Source organism: Vulpes lagopus, chromosome 3 (assembly GCF_018345385.1).
Source record: "Vulpes lagopus strain Blue_001 chromosome 3, ASM1834538v1, whole genome shotgun sequence".
Taxonomy (NCBI): Eukaryota; Metazoa; Chordata; class Mammalia; order Carnivora; family Canidae; genus Vulpes; species Vulpes lagopus.
In genome coordinates, this window is record NC_054826.1 from 97232746 (window position 1) to 97250135 (window position 17390).

The following is a 17390-nucleotide window of genomic DNA, read 5'->3' on the forward strand; positions in this document are numbered from 1 at the left end:
ATTCTTCAGCATGACATTCCGGAAAAAGGGCCCTCTGAACCTGGTCCAAGCAACTCCATTCATATTTGGTGATGTATACAGCCATATTCTGGAAGGTCATTGAGTCCTGAAAGAACTCATAGAGTCAGTAATCCAGTAGCTCAGAGCCAGACAAGGGCAGTGTATAAGGTTGGGTTGAAAGATGCTCTGGTTCTTCTTTTGGCAGCTTGAATTCATTGCTGAATGAAATGAATGAAAACTCACTGACCCAGAAAATTCTCTTATCTTTTTCTGATTTGTCCTTCTTCTCTTTCCCAAATCCTACAACCAAAGTGGCAAACTGCAAAGGTGATGTTATTCTCAGAATAGACAAGTAGAAAAATCACACCTAAGTAGTTTAAGGTACATCTGTTGTTTGAAGAAAAAAAAAAATCCCTCTTTATAACTATGCCATCTCTCTCTAAAATTCAGTTATTTGAAAGAGTTACCTAAAATAATTGAAACTATTCACCCTCCCAAATAAATGACTTTGTAGATAATCACCATCATTGAGAGGTAAAATTGTTGGGATCACTACCATTGGAGCCTTGTCTTTTCCACTGTAGTGGACCAAAAGAATAGTTTAAAGTTATTTTTCCTTATGCTTACTCCCTCTGCCTATGCCTCCTGCTTTAAAAAAATCTCTTGGGGGGATCCCTGGGTGGCTCAGCGTTCTGGCACCTGCCTTTGGCCCAGGGCGTGATCCTGGAGTCCCGGGATTGAGTCCCGAGTTGGGCTTCCAGCATGGAGCCTGCTTCTCCCTCCTCCTGTGTCTCTGCCTCTCTCTCTCTCTCTCTCTCTCTCTCTCTCTCTCTCTCTATCATAAAATAAAAAATCTTAAAAAAAAATCTCTTGGTGTCCTTATCACACTAGTGAAATTACTCTCTCTAAGCTCACCACAAATGACAAACTGGTGTTAAATCTAGTGGCCTATTTTTGGTCCTTGTCCTATTTAACATCTTTGTAACTTTTAAAATAACTTGTCCACTGGCATCAACTGAAATCTGTCTTGGCTCTCAGGACACCAACTTTCCTGGACTTGGTTTTGACAGCTCCTGTATCCACTTCTTATACTCCTTGTCTCTCTTTTCTTCTTTCTCTTTCTTTCTTTTTCTTTTTCTCTTTCTTTCTTTCTTTCTTTCTTTCTTTCTTTCTTTCTTTCTTTCTTTTTCTTCTTCTTCTTCTTACAAGTTTTATTTATTGATATAGAGAGAGAGCATAAGGAGGGGGAGCAGCAGACAGAGGGAGAGGAAGAAGCAGGCTCCCCACTGAGCAAGGAGCCCAGTGTGGGACTCACTCCCAGGACTGAGCCAAAGGCAGACACTCAACTGACTGAGCCATGCAGCCCCCCTCCTCTACCTACTTCTGAAAGGTTTTCTGGTTCCTGGAGTTCTGGCTTCTATTTGTACAATCTCTATCTAGGTATTCTTCCTTCTACATATTTAGAGAACAGTTCACCCTTCTCTAATGGTTCAGCAAGCTAGAAACCTAGTAAGTAGTCACGGAGTCCTCTCATTCTCTTGTCTTCCATTTCCGTTTTGACTGCCAAGTTCTGTCCATTTTATCAGAGAAACATTTCCTCCTTCTTGTGTCTTCTCATTACTTTCACTGACAGTGCATTAGCCTAAGTCTTTGTTGATTCTAGCCTGACCTATCACCATCTCTTTCAAACTCATCTCTCTGCTCCCCAGAACAGCCTCCCCACTACTGTTGCAAGATCTGCCATTCTAATAAATATGGCAGATGTCCTTCTCATAAAAGCATTTACTCTGCCTAAAAAACTGAAGTGTAAGCATCACTGTGTGGCACACAAGGTCTCTGATTTCTTCTGCAGCCACCTGTCCTCTAGTGCTCCCACAACACTGTCCCTCCCCCACCTGGCCCTTTTTCAAGACTACCTAGGATGTTCTGTGTTCCTAGAATGCCTTTTCTCACCTTCTCCACTTACATTTCTATACTTTAGAATCCTGGTTCAAATGTCAACTCACATTTCTTCCCTGAAGACTTTCCTAGCACCTCAGGCCAGATGGGTAATCCCTTTTCAAATTGGCCTTTGGCAGTCTGTTTGAATGGTAATGACAGTTTACCTTTTCATAGGATGGTGGTTATTAGGTTGCCAGCTTCTTTACTTTCATCATCTCACATTCCCTCATTATAATAGATTCACTAGGAAGGCATATTTTTACCCTGATTTTTTCAGTTGAAGAAACTGAAGTTTCTCTGGATTAAGACAAACTGACCATGGTCACAAGTCTATAGACAGTGGAGGCTGTTTTATTTCTCCACTATCCACTGGTCCCCAAATTCCAGCGTGCATCAAAATTACCCACAGGGGTTGGCAAAAACACCGACTGCCACCCCACCAGCAGATTTCCTGATTCAGCAGGTGTAGGAGAGGGCTCCAATAATCTGAATTTCTTTTTTTTTTTTTTTATGATTTTAAAAATTTATTCATGAGAGACACAGGCAGAGACATAGGCAACAGGCAGGCTCCCCGCTGGGGAACCCCATATGGGAATGGATCCAGGACCCTAGGATCACGACCTGAGCCAAAGGCACATGCTCAATCACTGAGCTCCCCCCAAGCGGCCCCAATAATCTGCATTTCTAAACAATTCCCAGGTGATGTCTATGCCACTGATCCTGGGACTGCACTTTGAGAACCACTGTTTCACACCTTTGCTTCTGAAAGCATCTTAGAGAATGCACAGCTGCAGCATCCTCTGGGAGCTTCTTAGAAATGAAACATCTCCAGCTTCACCCTAGCTCTATCAGACTGTACGTTTAACGATTCCAGGTGATTCCTGTGCACCCATCACACACTTCTGTACCGAGACAGACCCTAAAGGGGACAACACGTAACTTTTAATTTACAGAGGGCGTCTCTGGGTGAGCAGGGAGCAAGCACCTCGGTCACCCCGGGGTCACAGGGGCGACGGGGGGAGGTTCGAGACTCCCCGGCCTCGCCGCCGCCCGCCCCGCCCCTCGCCGGGAGCCCAACCGGTTAATCCGCCATCGGAGTCCCCCGCCCCGGCCGCCCCTCCCCCGAGCCCCGCCCCGGGCTCCGCTCGGCCCCGCCTCCCCGGGAGGCGGCTGCGCCGAAGCCCTCGCGGCGCGCTCCTACCCGCCGCCGCCCCCCGGCCCCCGCCGGCGGCTCCCGGGGTCCTTCGGCCCACCGAGCCCTCTCCCTGGGGCAGCCCCGGGGGGAGACACCGACTCCTCGCTTCCTCGGGTGCCAACTAACCGCTATCCGGAAGGGCACACTCTCCGCAGTTCTTAGGGTCATGCTGAGATCTCCCGTCGTTACTCTTTCAATCACGCCTCAAACAATGCTTGGACGCCGGGCCTTTGGCAGAGAGATGAGTAAACCCGGTCCCTGTCCACACCAAGGACTGCAGGCCTGGGTGATGGACTCTATACCTCGAGTTCATCGAGGAGCTCGAGGCGCGGCGCCGGATCGAGGAAGGCTGTCCTGGAGGGTAACGGCCCCGGGGCTGGCAGCCGCCTGCCCCGTCGGCGCCCCGGTGTTTGGTGAATGGAGAGCGTTCCGGGTGGGAGAACGGTGGCTGCCAGGAAAGGCCTCGCCGTGCAGGACGTGAGGGTGCCTGGAGTTGAAGCTGGGAAGGTAAGCAGGGGCCACCCCGAAGGGCTTCGTGTGCGTGATAAGACCTTTAAACAATGTTCCGCGTAGCCCAGACAGTATTTTTAAGCAGGACATACAAGCTCTGATTCTCACCCTTAAAATACAACACAGCCAGGCTGGGTTAGAGGAGGAAAAAAAAGCATGGTGACAGAATGGAGGTGGTAGTGGCCCGACATTCATTTAACCATTAGCAATCTTGTCTCTTCTGTTGATGTAACTTGCATAAGAGAAGGACTGTGTCTGTTTAGTTCATTTCTCTTGCCCAGCATTCAGAAGAGTACGTGACACACAGTAGGCCCTGAATATTAGTTTGGTGGGTGGATGAATGAATGAATGAATGAATGGGTGCAGGGTGGATAGGACTTAAGTGATTGGATAGCAAATGAGAGTGGGAAGTAGAGGTAAGCGATCACCGAAGACTAGAACACAAATAGTGGAGCCCTGTTTAGTGGGTGTTTGGGCTGCCCACCAAGATGCTGTAGGCCAAAAAGACCAGAGCAGGCCTGCAACCAGTGTAGTCAAGGAAGGGGCCCAGGGCCCAGAATGTGCTAACAAGTACCAGTTCTAACTTTTAGTCCCAGCAACAAAAAATGTCAGTTTCCCTTCTGCCCACTTAGAGGACCAAATTTGAGAAGTGGATGCTTTTGTTTTGTTTTGAAGATTATCATCCACATGCAAAGAATCCAAATGACTGTGCCTTTAAGACTGTTTGTTATTTCATTGTATTGATGTATCCTCATTTAATAAAACCATTCCCTGGTGCTTTTGTTGTTTGTTTACTTCCAGAGATAATGCAGGAATGAATGTCTTCATGTCTTGCTTTTCCTTCCTTCCTTCCTTCCTTTTTTTTTTTTTTGCTTTTGTTGAATATTTCTACAGGAATAGATTACTAGTCAGATGATATTACATCTTTTAGCTCTTACTACATATTCCTTTATTGCTTTCTAAAGAGTTAATGATGGCAACAGAAATATTTACTTATGCAACATTTACAAATTTGAGTATCTATCTACTGGTGGTGAGCCCTGAGCTGGGCCCTAAGTGCATCATAGGAGCAACAGAGACATAGACCCTACTCTCATGTAGCTTCTAGTCTCAAATGAGAGGGGTCATCCATCAAGTTATCACACAAATGTATAATTACAAACTGACAAATTGTGTGAATTTATTTTTTTTTAAAGATTTTATTTATTTATTCATGATAGTCACACACAGAGAGAGAAAGAGAGAGAGGCAGAGACAGGCAGAGGGAGAAGCAGGCTCCATGCACCGGGAGCCCGATGTGGGATTCGATCCCGGGTCTCCAGGATCGCGCCCTGGGCCAAAGGCAGGCGCCAAACCGCTGCGCCACCCAGGGATCCCAATAGTGTGAATTTAAAATACTGGCCACTACCCAAGACTGTGAAACGAGTATTACAATTTCAGCAGCATTGGTGGTAGTTTGTGGGGTTTCATTTTTAATCTTCCTACTGTACTTGAAACAAATGGTTTCTCAGGATTGCTTTTCCTTCTAGGTTTCAAATTAACCTGAGTTGTTCCTAGTTTACCCTGGTGCTTAAGGGAAGTCCTCTATTGTATACCACCAAAATTTTACAAATTTACACCTGAATTTTTTCAAGATGAATAGCAGAGTGTACTTAGGAACTTGTCCTATCCTCTCCTCTTCATTCTTTAACAGACTCCCCATATCAAAGTCATTTCATTTGGAGTTAAGTAGAGAATATCCCTTGCTGACCTAACTCACAAGGCTATTAAGAGAATTAAAATAAATAAATAAATAAATAAATAAATAAATAAATAAAGGGGCTTTGCAAACATGAAAGGTGTTTGGATCACAATTCCCTGCATTTGCATCCCCCTCTTTACTATGTTCACTTTATTTCATATCTATTTGACAAATATTTATTGGGCCTCAATCTTGTGCCAGGTGCTAGGGATGCAAAGATAAACAAGATCCAGGCTCTGTCCTCATGGAACTTACACTGTGTCCTGGAGCACTGTGGGTGAAGGTGAAAAGAATGAAAGTCACTACCTACCCAGTCCCCTCACTGCACAGCACAGGTGCCGGAGGAGTGAACATTTACCTTTCCCATGTTTTGATTGTTCCTGCCCATGACCCACAGCACATCTTCCCCCTCAGGCACACCCAAAGGATGCTCTAAGTATTAAAAGATTGGACCATCTCTGAAAGTAATGGGGTAACAGCTTTTCTTTAAATTCACATTTTAAGATTTAAAATTTTTTTTTTTTTTTACATTTTAAGATTTCCATAGTATCCCCTATTCATATATATTCCAGTCTCTGGGTGTATGGTTAACAGGTCCAGTTGTCAATCCTCTCGTAAGTCAGCAGAGGCCCTAAAAACCTTGGTACCAGGTTATGGTTTTGTGACAGTCACCGAAATGTAACGTAGCCTCCAATTTCCTAGACTTAGAGGAGGTGGGGCCGGAGGGGAAGTGATCCCCCAAACTTCAAGATCATGCCAGGTTCTCCACCATCCTTTTTCTGCTGTTTTCCAGCCCAAGGGCTAACCACCAAGACATAGGCCCAAACTCTATTAAGGCAGCCTCGGTGGAGGAGGGCACACGCACGGCACCCGCGAGGACAAACGTGGGACTTCGAGCTGTCTGCAGGTGGGGGAACAAGGTGGTCCGGTCGGAGCGTGCGCATTAGTGCCCAAGGTGTGCGCTGATGGCGCTGGGAGGAAGGGGCGGGGCGCCACCGGCAGTGGGCGGGCTTGGCATCAGCTGCGTGAGGTGATTGGCTCTGCGCTGGGGAGGGGGCCTACTTCCGCCGGACGACGGAAGTGGCTCTCAAGCCCTGCCAGTAGGCCATGGAGACGGTGGCACAGTAGCGACTTAGGTGTGAGGATTGCAGGGGCGGCGGCCATGGAGGCCGTACTGAACGAGCTGGTGTCTGTGGACGACCTGCTGGTGAGGCCTGGCCCCGAGGGAGGGAAAGGGAACCTTCGGACGGGCGGGTCCCGAGGAGAGTCCGGTTGGGGCCAGACCCTCTACCCAGCATCAGTTTAGCCTAGAGAAGCCGAACTACGGCTCCCGGCATCCTCTGCAGCGCCCGGCCCCTGTCCAGTGGTTCTACTTTGTCCCGTACCCTAATGGGAATTGTAGTTTCCCGGGCCACCACGCCCCAGACTCAGGGCCTGCTTGTCTGGCGTGGAAAGGCTGACAGGTTCTGGGCTCGTGCAGGAGTTAGGTCAGAGTGCGGACACCTTCTCCCCTCCCCCCCACTATTCCTTTAGTGTCGGGAGAATATAGAGACTACCTTGAAGTTTCATATAATTCGGCACGGTGCTAAATGCATTGCAGGTCGTATCTCAATTTTTGTAGCTCTAGGAGGTGGGCACTGTTTTAATTCCCATTTTGAAGATAAGAAAAGGTCCAGACCCGACCAGGGGGCTGGTTGGGGGAAGCAGCCACCGACGAGGGATCGCGTGGGCTGTTGTTGAGCAGTTCTGACAGTATGTTTACTGTTTAGCCGCTCGCGGTCAGCTGGTTCCAGAGCGGTGCCTGGAGCCGCCACCAGGTGGCCCTTCCGCTCAGTACCACTAGGGGGAGGGACACGGACGGGGGTACTGTCCAAGGAGACAGACCGCCGCTAAGAAGCAGGATGCCTGGGTCTGGGTCCAAGGGATGAAGCTAGCAGAACCTGGGAGGCCAGATGCCAAGATCCGCGAGGGAAATGTGGCAGAGACTGTGGAAGATGGGGTGTGACTGGGAAATGGACACGCAGGGCCTGGTAGAGAATGGCGAGCCTCTTCATTTCTAAATGACTCCTCTCCTCTCCTATGGCAGAAGTTTGAAAAGAAATTTCAATCTGAGAAGGCAGCAGGCTCCGTGTCCAAGAGCACGCAGTTTGAGTATGCCTGGTGCCTGGTGCGCAGCAAGTACAACGACGACATCCGTAAAGGCATCGCACTGCTGGAGGGTGAGGTGCTAGGCCAAGCGACTCTCCCCTTCTCTGCTGCCATGGCCTCGTTCACTCCTTCCATCTAAAGTGCTGGGATCCTCTTTCAACATGGGACCCTAGAGGAGTCACCTCACAGTTACTTTCCCATAAACACCTGCAACAAAGGGCTGCCCCTTAGCCTGCCTTCTCCCAGTGTGCTTTTGGCTAATTACCACCTCATCCCTGTTTAGCCAGTCAGAGCAGGACAGTCCCAGCAGGACTTAGGTGATCTGGTAGTCTGACCATAAGGAACTTGTTAGAGGTCACACAGCTAATGAATTAGTGGCTGAATTAAGACTAGAAGCTCCTGTCTTGTGTGTCCCAGTCCCTTGCTCTTTGCCCCCACCATGTTGCTTATTCAGCAGCTGTTGAAAATTTTTCACGAGGGTGGCGTGGAAGAAGTGCAGAAGACAGTCCCCAAAACCTGTGAGCAGATGGTCCTTTTTTGATTGGAATCCTACTTCCCCTTGGTTTGGGATGGGTCACCATTTGTCAGAGGTCCGCAGCACATGAGTTTTAAATTTCTCTGTGCCCTGCATCCCCTTTCTCTTGGTCAGTAATCATGTACTAAAATGGTGTACAGCCAAAAGATGGCCATGGTAAATCTATGAAAACAAGAATCTTTTCTGATGCAAATCACTTCCACCTATGTTTGCCCCTTTCGCTCATTCAGATTTGTCAGGTTTCCTGCAGAGCAGTGCACAGCTGTAGGTGTGGTCTCCTAAGCACTGCCAGTCCTGTTGAGGATACAGGACAGACACTTGGGAAGATTTGTCAACACTTGCCAAACTACTTAGCCACACAGATCCCATTGCACAGCATACAACTGAGCACATAAGCCCCTGAGAAGTCCCTGAATTAGGAGAGAGTCAGGTCTCTCTCATCATTCATCATTGATGAATCATTGCATCATTCAGGGAATGCTAATTGAAGATGAGTTTCTTTTTTTTTTTTTTTTTTTTGAAGATGATTTTCAAGTTGCTTTTTTTAAAGGGGGAGGGAGTGCAGACTTACTTGAACACTAATGTGGGCAGCAAACAAGGGCAGTGAGAATGCACAGCAGGTGCCAAAGTGAGTCGAGATGCCTTTGGCTTCTCCAGTGCCTTGATTTCCTCTCAGTTCACTGAGATGAACCAGAGCTGACGGCAGTATTGACATCAGGGTGTTGATCACCCGGGTGTCCAGTAGCCTGGGTCCACGCTGCCTGAGAGGTCCGACTGGGAAGTCGAGAGTCACTGGAACTGAAACGGAAGCTCAGGACAGTGACTTTCTCCCCGGATCATACAGGGAGTCAGAGAGTAGAAGGGGTGCCTGACACACAAGCACTAGGAAAGGTGAGAAGTAGTTTTCACCCTCTTCCCTTCCCACCTTCCCTAGAACTGCTGCCCAAGGGGAGTAAAGAGGAGCAGCGGGATTATGTCTTCTACCTGGCTGTGGGGAATTACCGGCTCAAGGTAAGGCAGATTGCCCCTCTTCCTACCCCTCCCTACTTGGGTGGGCCACCGGCATCCTCTCATTTCTCCACCAGGGGAGAGCCCTGGCCATTGGGAAGGCTGAAGAGGGCCATGGGCAGGGGGTACAGAGGTGCAGGGTGATGGCAGGCCAGGTCACTGAGGGAAAGTGAGAGCCAAAGGATCCAACTGCCAAGGGTGTGGGGAGCAAGGTGACCTCAGGTTGGGGTGCAGCCCCAAGCCTTGGGTTGTTATCTCCCCCATCTTATCACCCCCACACAGTTGGGGTTGTTTGTGGACTCTACTCCGTTGGGTGGGGCTGGACTACAGGAGGAGGTAGAGAGGGAGGAGCCCCCAGGGCCAGCGAAAGGAAGGCCACTTGGTTGGGCAGGAGGAGAGCTAGAATACTGAGGGGGTGTGTGTGTGTTTTCCCTGAGTGCAGGAATATGAGAAGGCACTAAAGTATGTGCGGGGGCTGCTGCAGACAGAGCCCCAGAACAACCAGGCCAAGGAACTGGAACGGCTCATTGACAAGGCCATGAAGAAAGGTGAACCCTTCCTCTCTGCCCCCTCTACTTCCTACACTTCCTACTCCTGTCTGCTGGGCCCCGTCATCACCCCCGGGTGCCGCTGGGCTCTTGGTTAAGTCTGAGTCCTTCCCCCAGGCCTGGGCTCTCTGGTTTCTCTGGTTTCCCTTGAGATGAGCCCCCTACCCCTGTCCCCCCCACCCCCCTCCCAAGCACTTCCCCCTTGGTCCCTCCAAGCCTTGGATCCCCTCACCTCATGACATCTGTTGAGGAGCATCAGGTAGGGTTCCTGGGGGTGCTGAGCTCCTGACAGTCTCCCGTTTCCCTTCCTAGATGGACTAGTGGGCATGGCCATTGTCGGAGGCATGGCCCTGGGCGTGGCGGGCCTGGCTGGACTCATCGGACTTGCTGTATCCAAGTCCAAATCCTGAATGAGACCGCACCTCCACCTCTGCCCAGGGATATGTTGGAGACTGTAGAGGACAGTCGAAGAGGGGGGACCCGTCCATCCTTGCTGTCCCTTCCATACCCCATCACTGCCCACCGGCCTTCATTCTTCTTTCCCCAGAGACTTATCCAACAGCCCCAAACCATGTGCTCCGGAATGAGTGTAAATAAAACTGGGCCTTGGCTTGGGAACTGCTGTTTCCGTGTTGAAGAAGGGGCGGGCTCCACTGGGCCTAAGGGTGGGGGTCCCCCGGGGTCCTTTCTTGCCTGCTGTGGCTGGTGTGGGCTTCGTCTTTGTCTGCCAAGCTGCCCAGACCCCACACCCTTCCTTCCTCTTCCCGCCCCCCACCTCCAAAGCTGGCAGCACCGAGACAGGGACGAGGCCTCGAATGGTGCTTGAATCCCAGGAAAGAGCAGTGAGTGGAGGCGGGAGGGCAGAGTGGAGGGGACAGGCCAGGATTTATGTGTCCATCTCCTTTGACCCACACAGCTGCATCTCAGCACATGGACTTTTCCACACCAGGGGGGCCCCCCCACTCCGTTTCCGCCAAAACCTCCGCCCTTCCCTCCTTTTGTCTTCCTGTGGCCCCCTCCCTGTCCCCCCTCTATCCTCCCCATGACCCAACTCCCACCCCACCCCACCCCACCCCCACCCCCATCCCCTTAGGGGAGGGGCTGCTGCCCAGAGGCAGGAATAGGCATTTGGCATGGGGTCATCAAGAGTTCTGGAGAAAAGTTTACGAACTTAGGACATCCCAGCTGTAGGCTCAGAGATGGAAGGTCGGGACCCAGTCCCCACCCAGCCTGCTTGGCCCCACACCCGCCTGGTGCCAGGCTCAGCGTGGGCCTGTCTTGCTTCACTGCATACCTCTCGTTCCACAGCCAAGCCAGCCTAGCCTGGAGGGATTGAGGAGGCACCTGAGGGGAGCTCAGGGGAGCCTGACACCGAGAGGGGGGCCATGGGGTGGGGGAATACACTTGGCCGGGTGATGTGGTGCTGCCTGGGGGTAGCCTTTGTCCCCGTCCCTGGAGACTGAGCCTCTGCTGTGCTTGCAGGAGAGCAGAGCTGCCCTGGCTTGGCCTAGGGGTAGGAAATACTGTCCACACCCGGACAGGTGCTCAGCCTTGGCTTGGGGTGGGGACCCGGAGGTTTTGAATCCATCATAATAGAGCTGATGACAGTTCTGATAACCGAGCAGCTTAGATTACCCACAGGATCACATTCTGGGCTTGTGGTTTATCCTCCTCAGTGGCCCTTGGCAGTAAGATCAAGCTCCGTGCCGAGAGTCAAAGATCAGCACAACAAGGGGGGAAGCAACCCACTGGTGGCCTCAGCCCAGGCCTGCAGTACCCAGACCCAGGGTGGTCACCGGGGAGGGTTTCACACTTGCGGGAGCTTTTGATCTGGGGTCACAGTTCTTAATACACCCCATGAGGTGAGGAAGCTGGTTCTAGCTCACAGAAGCAGAAACAATCTCAGCACAGGGCTGACTGCACGCCTGGGTCCCTGGTAAATGGTGGGTCTGGTTTGATTCTGGGTCAGTTGGACTCCAGGGCAGTGGGTTTCTCCCAGATACCCTGTTCCCTTATCCAACCATCATCATCCTTGGAGGAAGGAAACCCTGGGTCTTTTGTGTTTCTTTTTTCTTTTTAGATTTTATTTATTCATGAAAGAGAGAGGCAGAGACATAGGCAGAGGGAGAAGCTGGCTCCATGCAGGGAGCCTGATGTGGGACCCCAGGATCATGCCCTGAGCCGAAGGCAGACGCTCAATCGCTGAGCCACCCAGGTGTCCCCATCTTTTGCATTTCTTAAACTCTTCTCACCAACATCTGGGAGGGTGGCTCTGCTCCTCAGCTGCTGCCCTACCAGAGGTCTGTCTGTGGGCACTCTGTCTCTGCCTCTCCGTCACCCTCTTCTCCCATGTTCTGGCCCCCCCCCCACGAAAGCTGAGTCAGACATGCTTCCCCTTGGCTCCCACCGCCTCCCATGGGGGCCCCTCCTTGGCCGTATCCGTTAGTCACTCCCAGAAGTCCTCTCCGCCCCCCTCCTGGGGCGGGGAGCCCAGAGCAGCCCAGAGGCTGGGGGAGGGGGTGGACTTTTGGCCCGTTTCGTTTATTCCCTCCATCTCTTCGTCAACAGCTGCCTGGTGCTCTAGGCTCATTCCTCTGCCCGGACCTTCCGGGAAGCAAAGAGCCAGAGAGAGGGCCGGGGCCAGAAACCAAGAGATAGACCTGAAGCCCAGACTGCCACTGGCCCCCCTTTCTCTCTCTCCAGCTTGCCTGAGTAGTCCAGCTTAGCCGAAGCTTCTCAAGTTCCCCTGGGGCTCAGCCCCTCCCCTTCTCTGGGGCCCCAGCCGCCCCCAGGGCCCTGCATCCCACCATGTCGGTGGCTGTGGAGACCTTCGGCTTCTTCATGGCAGCCCTGGGGTTGCTGATGCTGGGGGTGACCCTGCCAAACAGCTACTGGCGAGTGTCCACCGTGCACGGGAGCGTCATCACCACCAACACCATCTTCGAGAACCTCTGGTTTAGCTGTGCCACCGACTCCCTAGGAGTCTACAGCTGCCGGGAGTTTCCGTCCTTGCTGGCTCTCTCTGGTATGGGATGGGGAGAGCTCCAGGGGGTAGAGGGTGGCAGGAGGCTGGGGGAGGGAGAGACCCCTGGGGATGGTGGGTGCTGCCCATGGTCGGGCTTTGGGCACTGTAGTAGTAAGGGAGGCCTAGATCAAGCTGGGAGGTGCTTGGGAGTGCTGGGGGCAGCCCCCTTTCTGGAACTGCAGTAGGGACCTCATCCCACGTGTCCCCCTGCCCTAATGTGACACACCTAGTGGTTACAAGTGCAGGCACCAGGGTCAGCCTGACGGGTGCACTTTGCTAGCTCTGTGCCCCAGGCAGGTGATAAAATGAGCTTCATTTTTCCCACCTGTAGAATCCGAGTAATAGCACTGGCTCAGGGGACGGTTATGTGTTGGGATAAAGCATACGGAACGTTAGCATGTTGTGTTAGCCTAGTACAAACACGACTGATTTCAGCATCTTAGCGCTGGGGTGGGAATGCCAGGGTTTGTGGGATGCAGAGGGTGCCCTGTCTTGGGTTCTTGGGGTTGAGACACTTAAGGGCCTCAGGCTCTGGCGGGGGCACCCGTCCCACTGCCATGGTGAGTTCTAAAGGACCCTTTTAAAGGGAGTCTCCCTGCAGCTCAGCATCCACTGGAAGCAGGTAGGGGTGTGTGCTGTGCGTGTGTTTGGTGTTCTCAGGCAGTGTATTTTTGTAGTATTTTGAAGCGGCTGGAGCCTACAGCTCTTTTGGCCCAGAAAGGTTCCCCCTGGTGGTGGTAGCATCTTCCTGCTTCCCGTTCACCCTAGGAGTAGCCGCCAGCATGCCCCAGGGGGGTCCCCCTTCCACCCCAAGCCCCACAGTGAGAGGGGAAGATCAGAACCATCTTGCTCTTGTCCCGTACTGCAGGTGCGGGGTATGGACAGAACTAACGCCAACACTGGGTTTGGAAATCCCCCAGAAAATCCCCCAGGAATGCCAGAGATGCTCTGAGAAGTTAGGGGATCTGTGTGGGTCTCTAGGCCCCCACTGTTCCCAGAATCTCCTGAGACAGCAGTGGGGGCGTCATGCCTTCATCCCTCTTCCCAGGACTTAAGGCAGGTGCCCCCCAAAGCTCCCTATAAAGCTGAGTACCATCTAGGCCAGAAGCACAGAAGGCTGGGTGGCCAGAGGGGGCCTTGGAGGCAGCCAGCCCAGCAGCCACAGCCCTTCCCGCCTCACCCACCCTCACCCACCCTCACCTACCCCGTGGTTTGAGGAGGGGCCTTTGCTGTGAGCCTGTCCGCCAGAGAAGGGCCCCGCTTGGAACTGCTGATGGAGCAGTAGGAGCATTCTTGAGGCGAAGGGGGGGATGCTGCCCTGTATGGGGGGGTCATCCGGGTCCCAGCCATGGTGCTGGGTTCCTCCCTCAGTGCTGTCTACGATAGCCTGCTTGTGCCGGGGTTAGCTGGGGTTAGCGGCCTCTTCTTACTGGAAAGCCACAAGGATGAGCGTTAACCCGCCCAGAGTCCCACAGGTGGTAGGGGGGCTGGAACCCAGGGAGCCGACACTTCCAGGGTGACTCTGGTCCTGAAGGGGGTCCTGACTCTCACTTATTTAATCACGCCCAGCCCTTGCTCCCTGGGAGCCCATCAATAATCTCTCCCTTGTCTACCCTGGCTGCCTGGGGACCCAGAGCTGGTCAGCCCCGGGTAGAGTCTCGTGGATGAATGTGTGTGTAGAGGCAGGGGAGAGGGCGGGAACTCCAGAGGGAGTGGCTGGGAGTGAGAACACGCTCCAGGGAACTTTGTCCCTCCTCCCAACCGCCAGCCCCGGGCCACTTCTTCCTGGCAGGGACCCAGCCTCTCCTTTAGCACCATGGCGGGCCCCACCCGGGAAGGGGAGCAAGGTCCTTGGAGTGCTTGGCAACTATCAAAAACAGAGAAGGGGGAAGGGGACCAGGAACGAAGCTGGCTGTTTCCTTCAGCTTTGACAAAGGGGAATCTGAGGCACCAAACATAACAGGAACTAGACGGGCTTGGATTGTTCCTGTGCCCAGGTATCCCACTTTGCAGATCAGAAATGGCCTTCATCCTGAGACTCATGGGCCAGTGCTGCCCCCTACTGGCTGCTTCGGGAGAAAGCTCAGTTCAGGCTGCCCAGGGCTGTGCCAGGCACCAGGTGGGACCCCGGAGAGAAGCAGATGTGGGCAAGGGGCTGGGGCGCTTGAGTGCAATTTCTGTAATTCACAACAGAGCGTGGTGGTGACCTAACAGAGCAGTGTTCTCAGCTGGGGGTTATTTTGTCCCTCAGGGATCATTTGATAGTGTCTAAGCATTTTTTGATTGTCCCTCTTGGGGCAGATTGTTGCTGACACCTCATGAATAGAAGCCAGGGATGCTGCTGAACGTCCCACAATGCACAGATGACCCCCCAGAACAGAGCATCATCTGGCCAAAGTGTCAGCAGTGTCAGGGAGAAAACCCATCATGAAGGGCCCCAAAGCCAGGTGCAGGGGGAGCAGGGGTTGAGATTCCTTGAGGCTGAGGTGAGTTCCTGGGAAGGAGACCCCATCAGCCAAATAGGGCCTGAAGGGGAAGGAGAGGACTTGAGGGCCTTTATGGGCTAAGACCAAAACAGGGGCTGGCTGTATGTAAGGGGCTGGTTTAGTGGTGGAGGGGGAAGGGGCCAGCTTAGGGACCCATGGCTGCGCCCCACCTCCCCAGGGTACCTCCAGGCCTGCCGGGCGCTCATGATCACCGCCATCTTCCTGGGCTTCCTGGGCCTCTTCCTAGGCATGGTGGGGCTGCGCTGCATAAACATTGGGGGCATGGAGCTCTCCAGGAAGGCCAAGCTGGCGGCCACCGCAGGGGTCCTACACATACTGGCTGGTAACTGGGGGAAGGTGGTGGGTGTGCCCTGCATTGTGTGTGTGTGTGGGGGGCTTCCCGGGATTCCCTGTCCTCTCCAGCTTGCCACTCCCAGTGCGTGTCTCACCTTCCCGGTGGCATAGACACCTGCCCTCCCTTCCCAGTCTTCCCTCTTCCCCTGCTTACACCAGCCTCACTCATGCTCACCAACTCTCTTGGCTACAAATCAATCCATCAGCAACGTTTATTGAGCACCAACTAGGAGCCACGTATGAGTGAGGTGTGAGAGGGACCTCAAAGGTGAGTGAGCATCTGCCCCCAGAGCTTACAGCCAGCCTGGGAAGGTCAGAGTCAGGGGTGTACGTGCAAACCCGCAGTAAAGAGGAACGATACTGTAGGACTGGCCATCTTTTCAGTCTGTAAAACACCTGCATGCAAGGCCTCACAAGAAGCCCGTGAAGTAGGGTGGGCATGGCCTCCTCTCTGGCTGTGGAAACAGGCTCAGAAAGCCCAGGTGACTTACTGGAGGAGCCCCCGGAGAGGGCCAAGGCTGGAGGTCTCACAGTAGTCCAGGGGTCTCACTGGCCTCACGCCTTCACTGCTCTGAGTGGCAAAGGCCTGTCCCAGGCTGGAGGGTGTGGGGGGTTGGGGAGGCCAAAGCAACAGGCATCATCAGGGCAAGCTTCGCGGACAATTGCTGGGGCAGCTGGACTTTCCAGGATGGGTAGGATTTGGATGGGGCAGATTCCACGTGAGTCAACTCTGATCAAGATGCTAGGCAGGTTGGGGATAAAGAACGGACCGAGGGCAGAGCCTGGGAGACTAGACATGAAAGAGGGGCTGCGCTTGGGACCCTAGGAGACAGAAGGGCCAGGACCTAGGGAGGGACGGCAACTTGCTCTTGGACTTGCGCCGCCCCCCCCCCCCCCCCCCCCCCCCCCCGTCCCCCTCTGCCGGGCCTGGGGCTCGAGCGTGGCCCTCGTCTCCTTCCCCAGGATTCTGCGGGATGGTGGCCATCTCCTGGTACGCCTTCAACATCACCCGGGAATTCTTCGACCCCTTGTATCCGGGGACCAAGTGAGTATGGGAGCCCCGCCCCGGGGGTCCTTGGGTGGGTGGGACGCGGCCGGGCCCGAGCCAGCGCCGCCGCGCACCGTCCCTGTCCCCAGGTACGAGCTGGGCCCCGCCCTCTACCTGGGCTGGAGCGCCTCCCTTCTGGCCATCCTGGGCGGCGTCTGCCTCGGCTCCGGCTGCTGCCGCGCTCCCCACGCGACCCCGGCCCCCAGGTAAGGGCGGGGCGGCGGGGGCGGGGGCGGCCGGGATGGGGGGGCGGGGGCGGCCGGGATGGGGGGGCGGGGGCGGGGGCGGCCGGGATGGGGGGCGGCGGGGGCGGGGGCGGCCGGGATGGGGGGCGCGCCTCCGCTCACCCAGGCCCCGCTGACCCAGGCTCCCCTACGATGCCTCCGCGGTGCGGTCCCCCGGCCTCGTTGACCGCCTGCGCCCCGCGGCCTCGGACGAAGAAGGCGACAGCACCTTTGGCAAATACGGGAAGAACGCTTACGTGTAGGACGCGGGTGGACCCCTTTGCCTTCGCCTTGCCCCGAGCGGAGAGAGGTCCCGCTAACCGCGGGCTGCGGGCCAGGCCCCGACTCCGCCCCGCGCCCGGAAGCCACGCCCAGCTCCTCCCGCCGCGGCCACGCCTCCTCCGCCGCGAAGATCCCGCCTCCTGAGAACTCAGCTCAGACTCCTGGGGCGGGACCTTCTGGGTCTGGGCGCTGGTTGGCTGAGGGGGCGGAGGCGTCCCCGACGGTTTGTATTCTGTATAAATACATGCTTAAATAAATTTGTACTATGAACTGTCCAGGGATGGAGAGTGACATGAAGTGGCTGGCCAAGCAATGGGTGACTGGGGTGGCCCCCAGGGTCGTCTC

General features: G+C 54.0%; 2 protein-coding genes across 3 annotated transcripts; both read left to right on the plus strand.

Moving 5' to 3' along the window:
• Positions 1-6436: 6436 nt before the first annotated feature.
• Positions 6437-10244, plus strand: FIS1 (fission, mitochondrial 1). The gene is made up of 5 exons (XM_041750061.1): positions 6437-6594; positions 7474-7606; positions 9005-9081; positions 9521-9626; positions 9939-10244. The coding sequence occupies exons 1-5, from the start codon at positions 6550-6552 to the stop codon at positions 10034-10036; spliced, it is 459 nt and encodes a 152-aa protein (XP_041605995.1). The 5' UTR covers positions 6437-6549; the 3' UTR covers positions 10037-10244.
• A 1928-nt stretch (positions 10245-12172) lies between these two features.
• On the plus strand, positions 12173-17320 carry CLDN15 (claudin 15). 2 transcript variants are annotated; one of them, XM_041750059.1, is made up of 5 exons: positions 12173-12651; positions 15316-15480; positions 16455-16536; positions 16629-16745; positions 16906-17320. In XM_041750059.1, the coding sequence occupies exons 1-5, from the start codon at positions 12435-12437 to the stop codon at positions 17024-17026; spliced, it is 702 nt and encodes a 233-aa protein (XP_041605993.1). In that variant the 5' UTR covers positions 12173-12434; the 3' UTR covers positions 17027-17320. The 2 variants fall into 2 exon arrangements, with proteins under 2 accessions (XP_041605993.1, XP_041605994.1); XM_041750060.1 differs by having other exon boundaries at positions 15385-15480.
• The last annotated feature ends 70 nt before the right edge of the window (positions 17321-17390 follow it).

What these genes read in the sequence shown, in the direction of transcription:
- FIS1 (XM_041750061.1), top strand. Translation starts at nt 6,550, where the DNA reads ATGGAGGCCGTACTGAACGAGCTGGTGTCTGTGGACGACCTGCTG. An exon ending in TGTCTGTGGACGACCTGCTG is followed by an intron (nt 6,595 to 7,473) that starts GTGAGGCCTGGC and finishes CTCCTATGGCAG; the next exon opens with AAGTTTGAAAAGAAATTTCA. An exon ending in TGGGGAATTACCGGCTCAAG is followed by an intron (nt 9,082 to 9,520) that starts GTAAGGCAGATT and finishes CCCTGAGTGCAG; the next exon opens with GAATATGAGAAGGCACTAAA.
- CLDN15 (XM_041750059.1), top strand. Translation starts at nt 12,435, where the DNA reads ATGTCGGTGGCTGTGGAGACCTTCGGCTTCTTCATGGCAGCCCTGGGG. An exon ending in GTCCTTGCTGGCTCTCTCTG is followed by an intron (nt 12,652 to 15,315) that starts GTATGGGATGGG and finishes CCACCTCCCCAG; the next exon opens with GGTACCTCCAGGCCTGCCGG. An exon ending in CACGCGACCCCGGCCCCCAG is followed by an intron (nt 16,746 to 16,905) that starts GTAAGGGCGGGG and finishes CCGCTGACCCAG; the next exon opens with GCTCCCCTACGATGCCTCCG.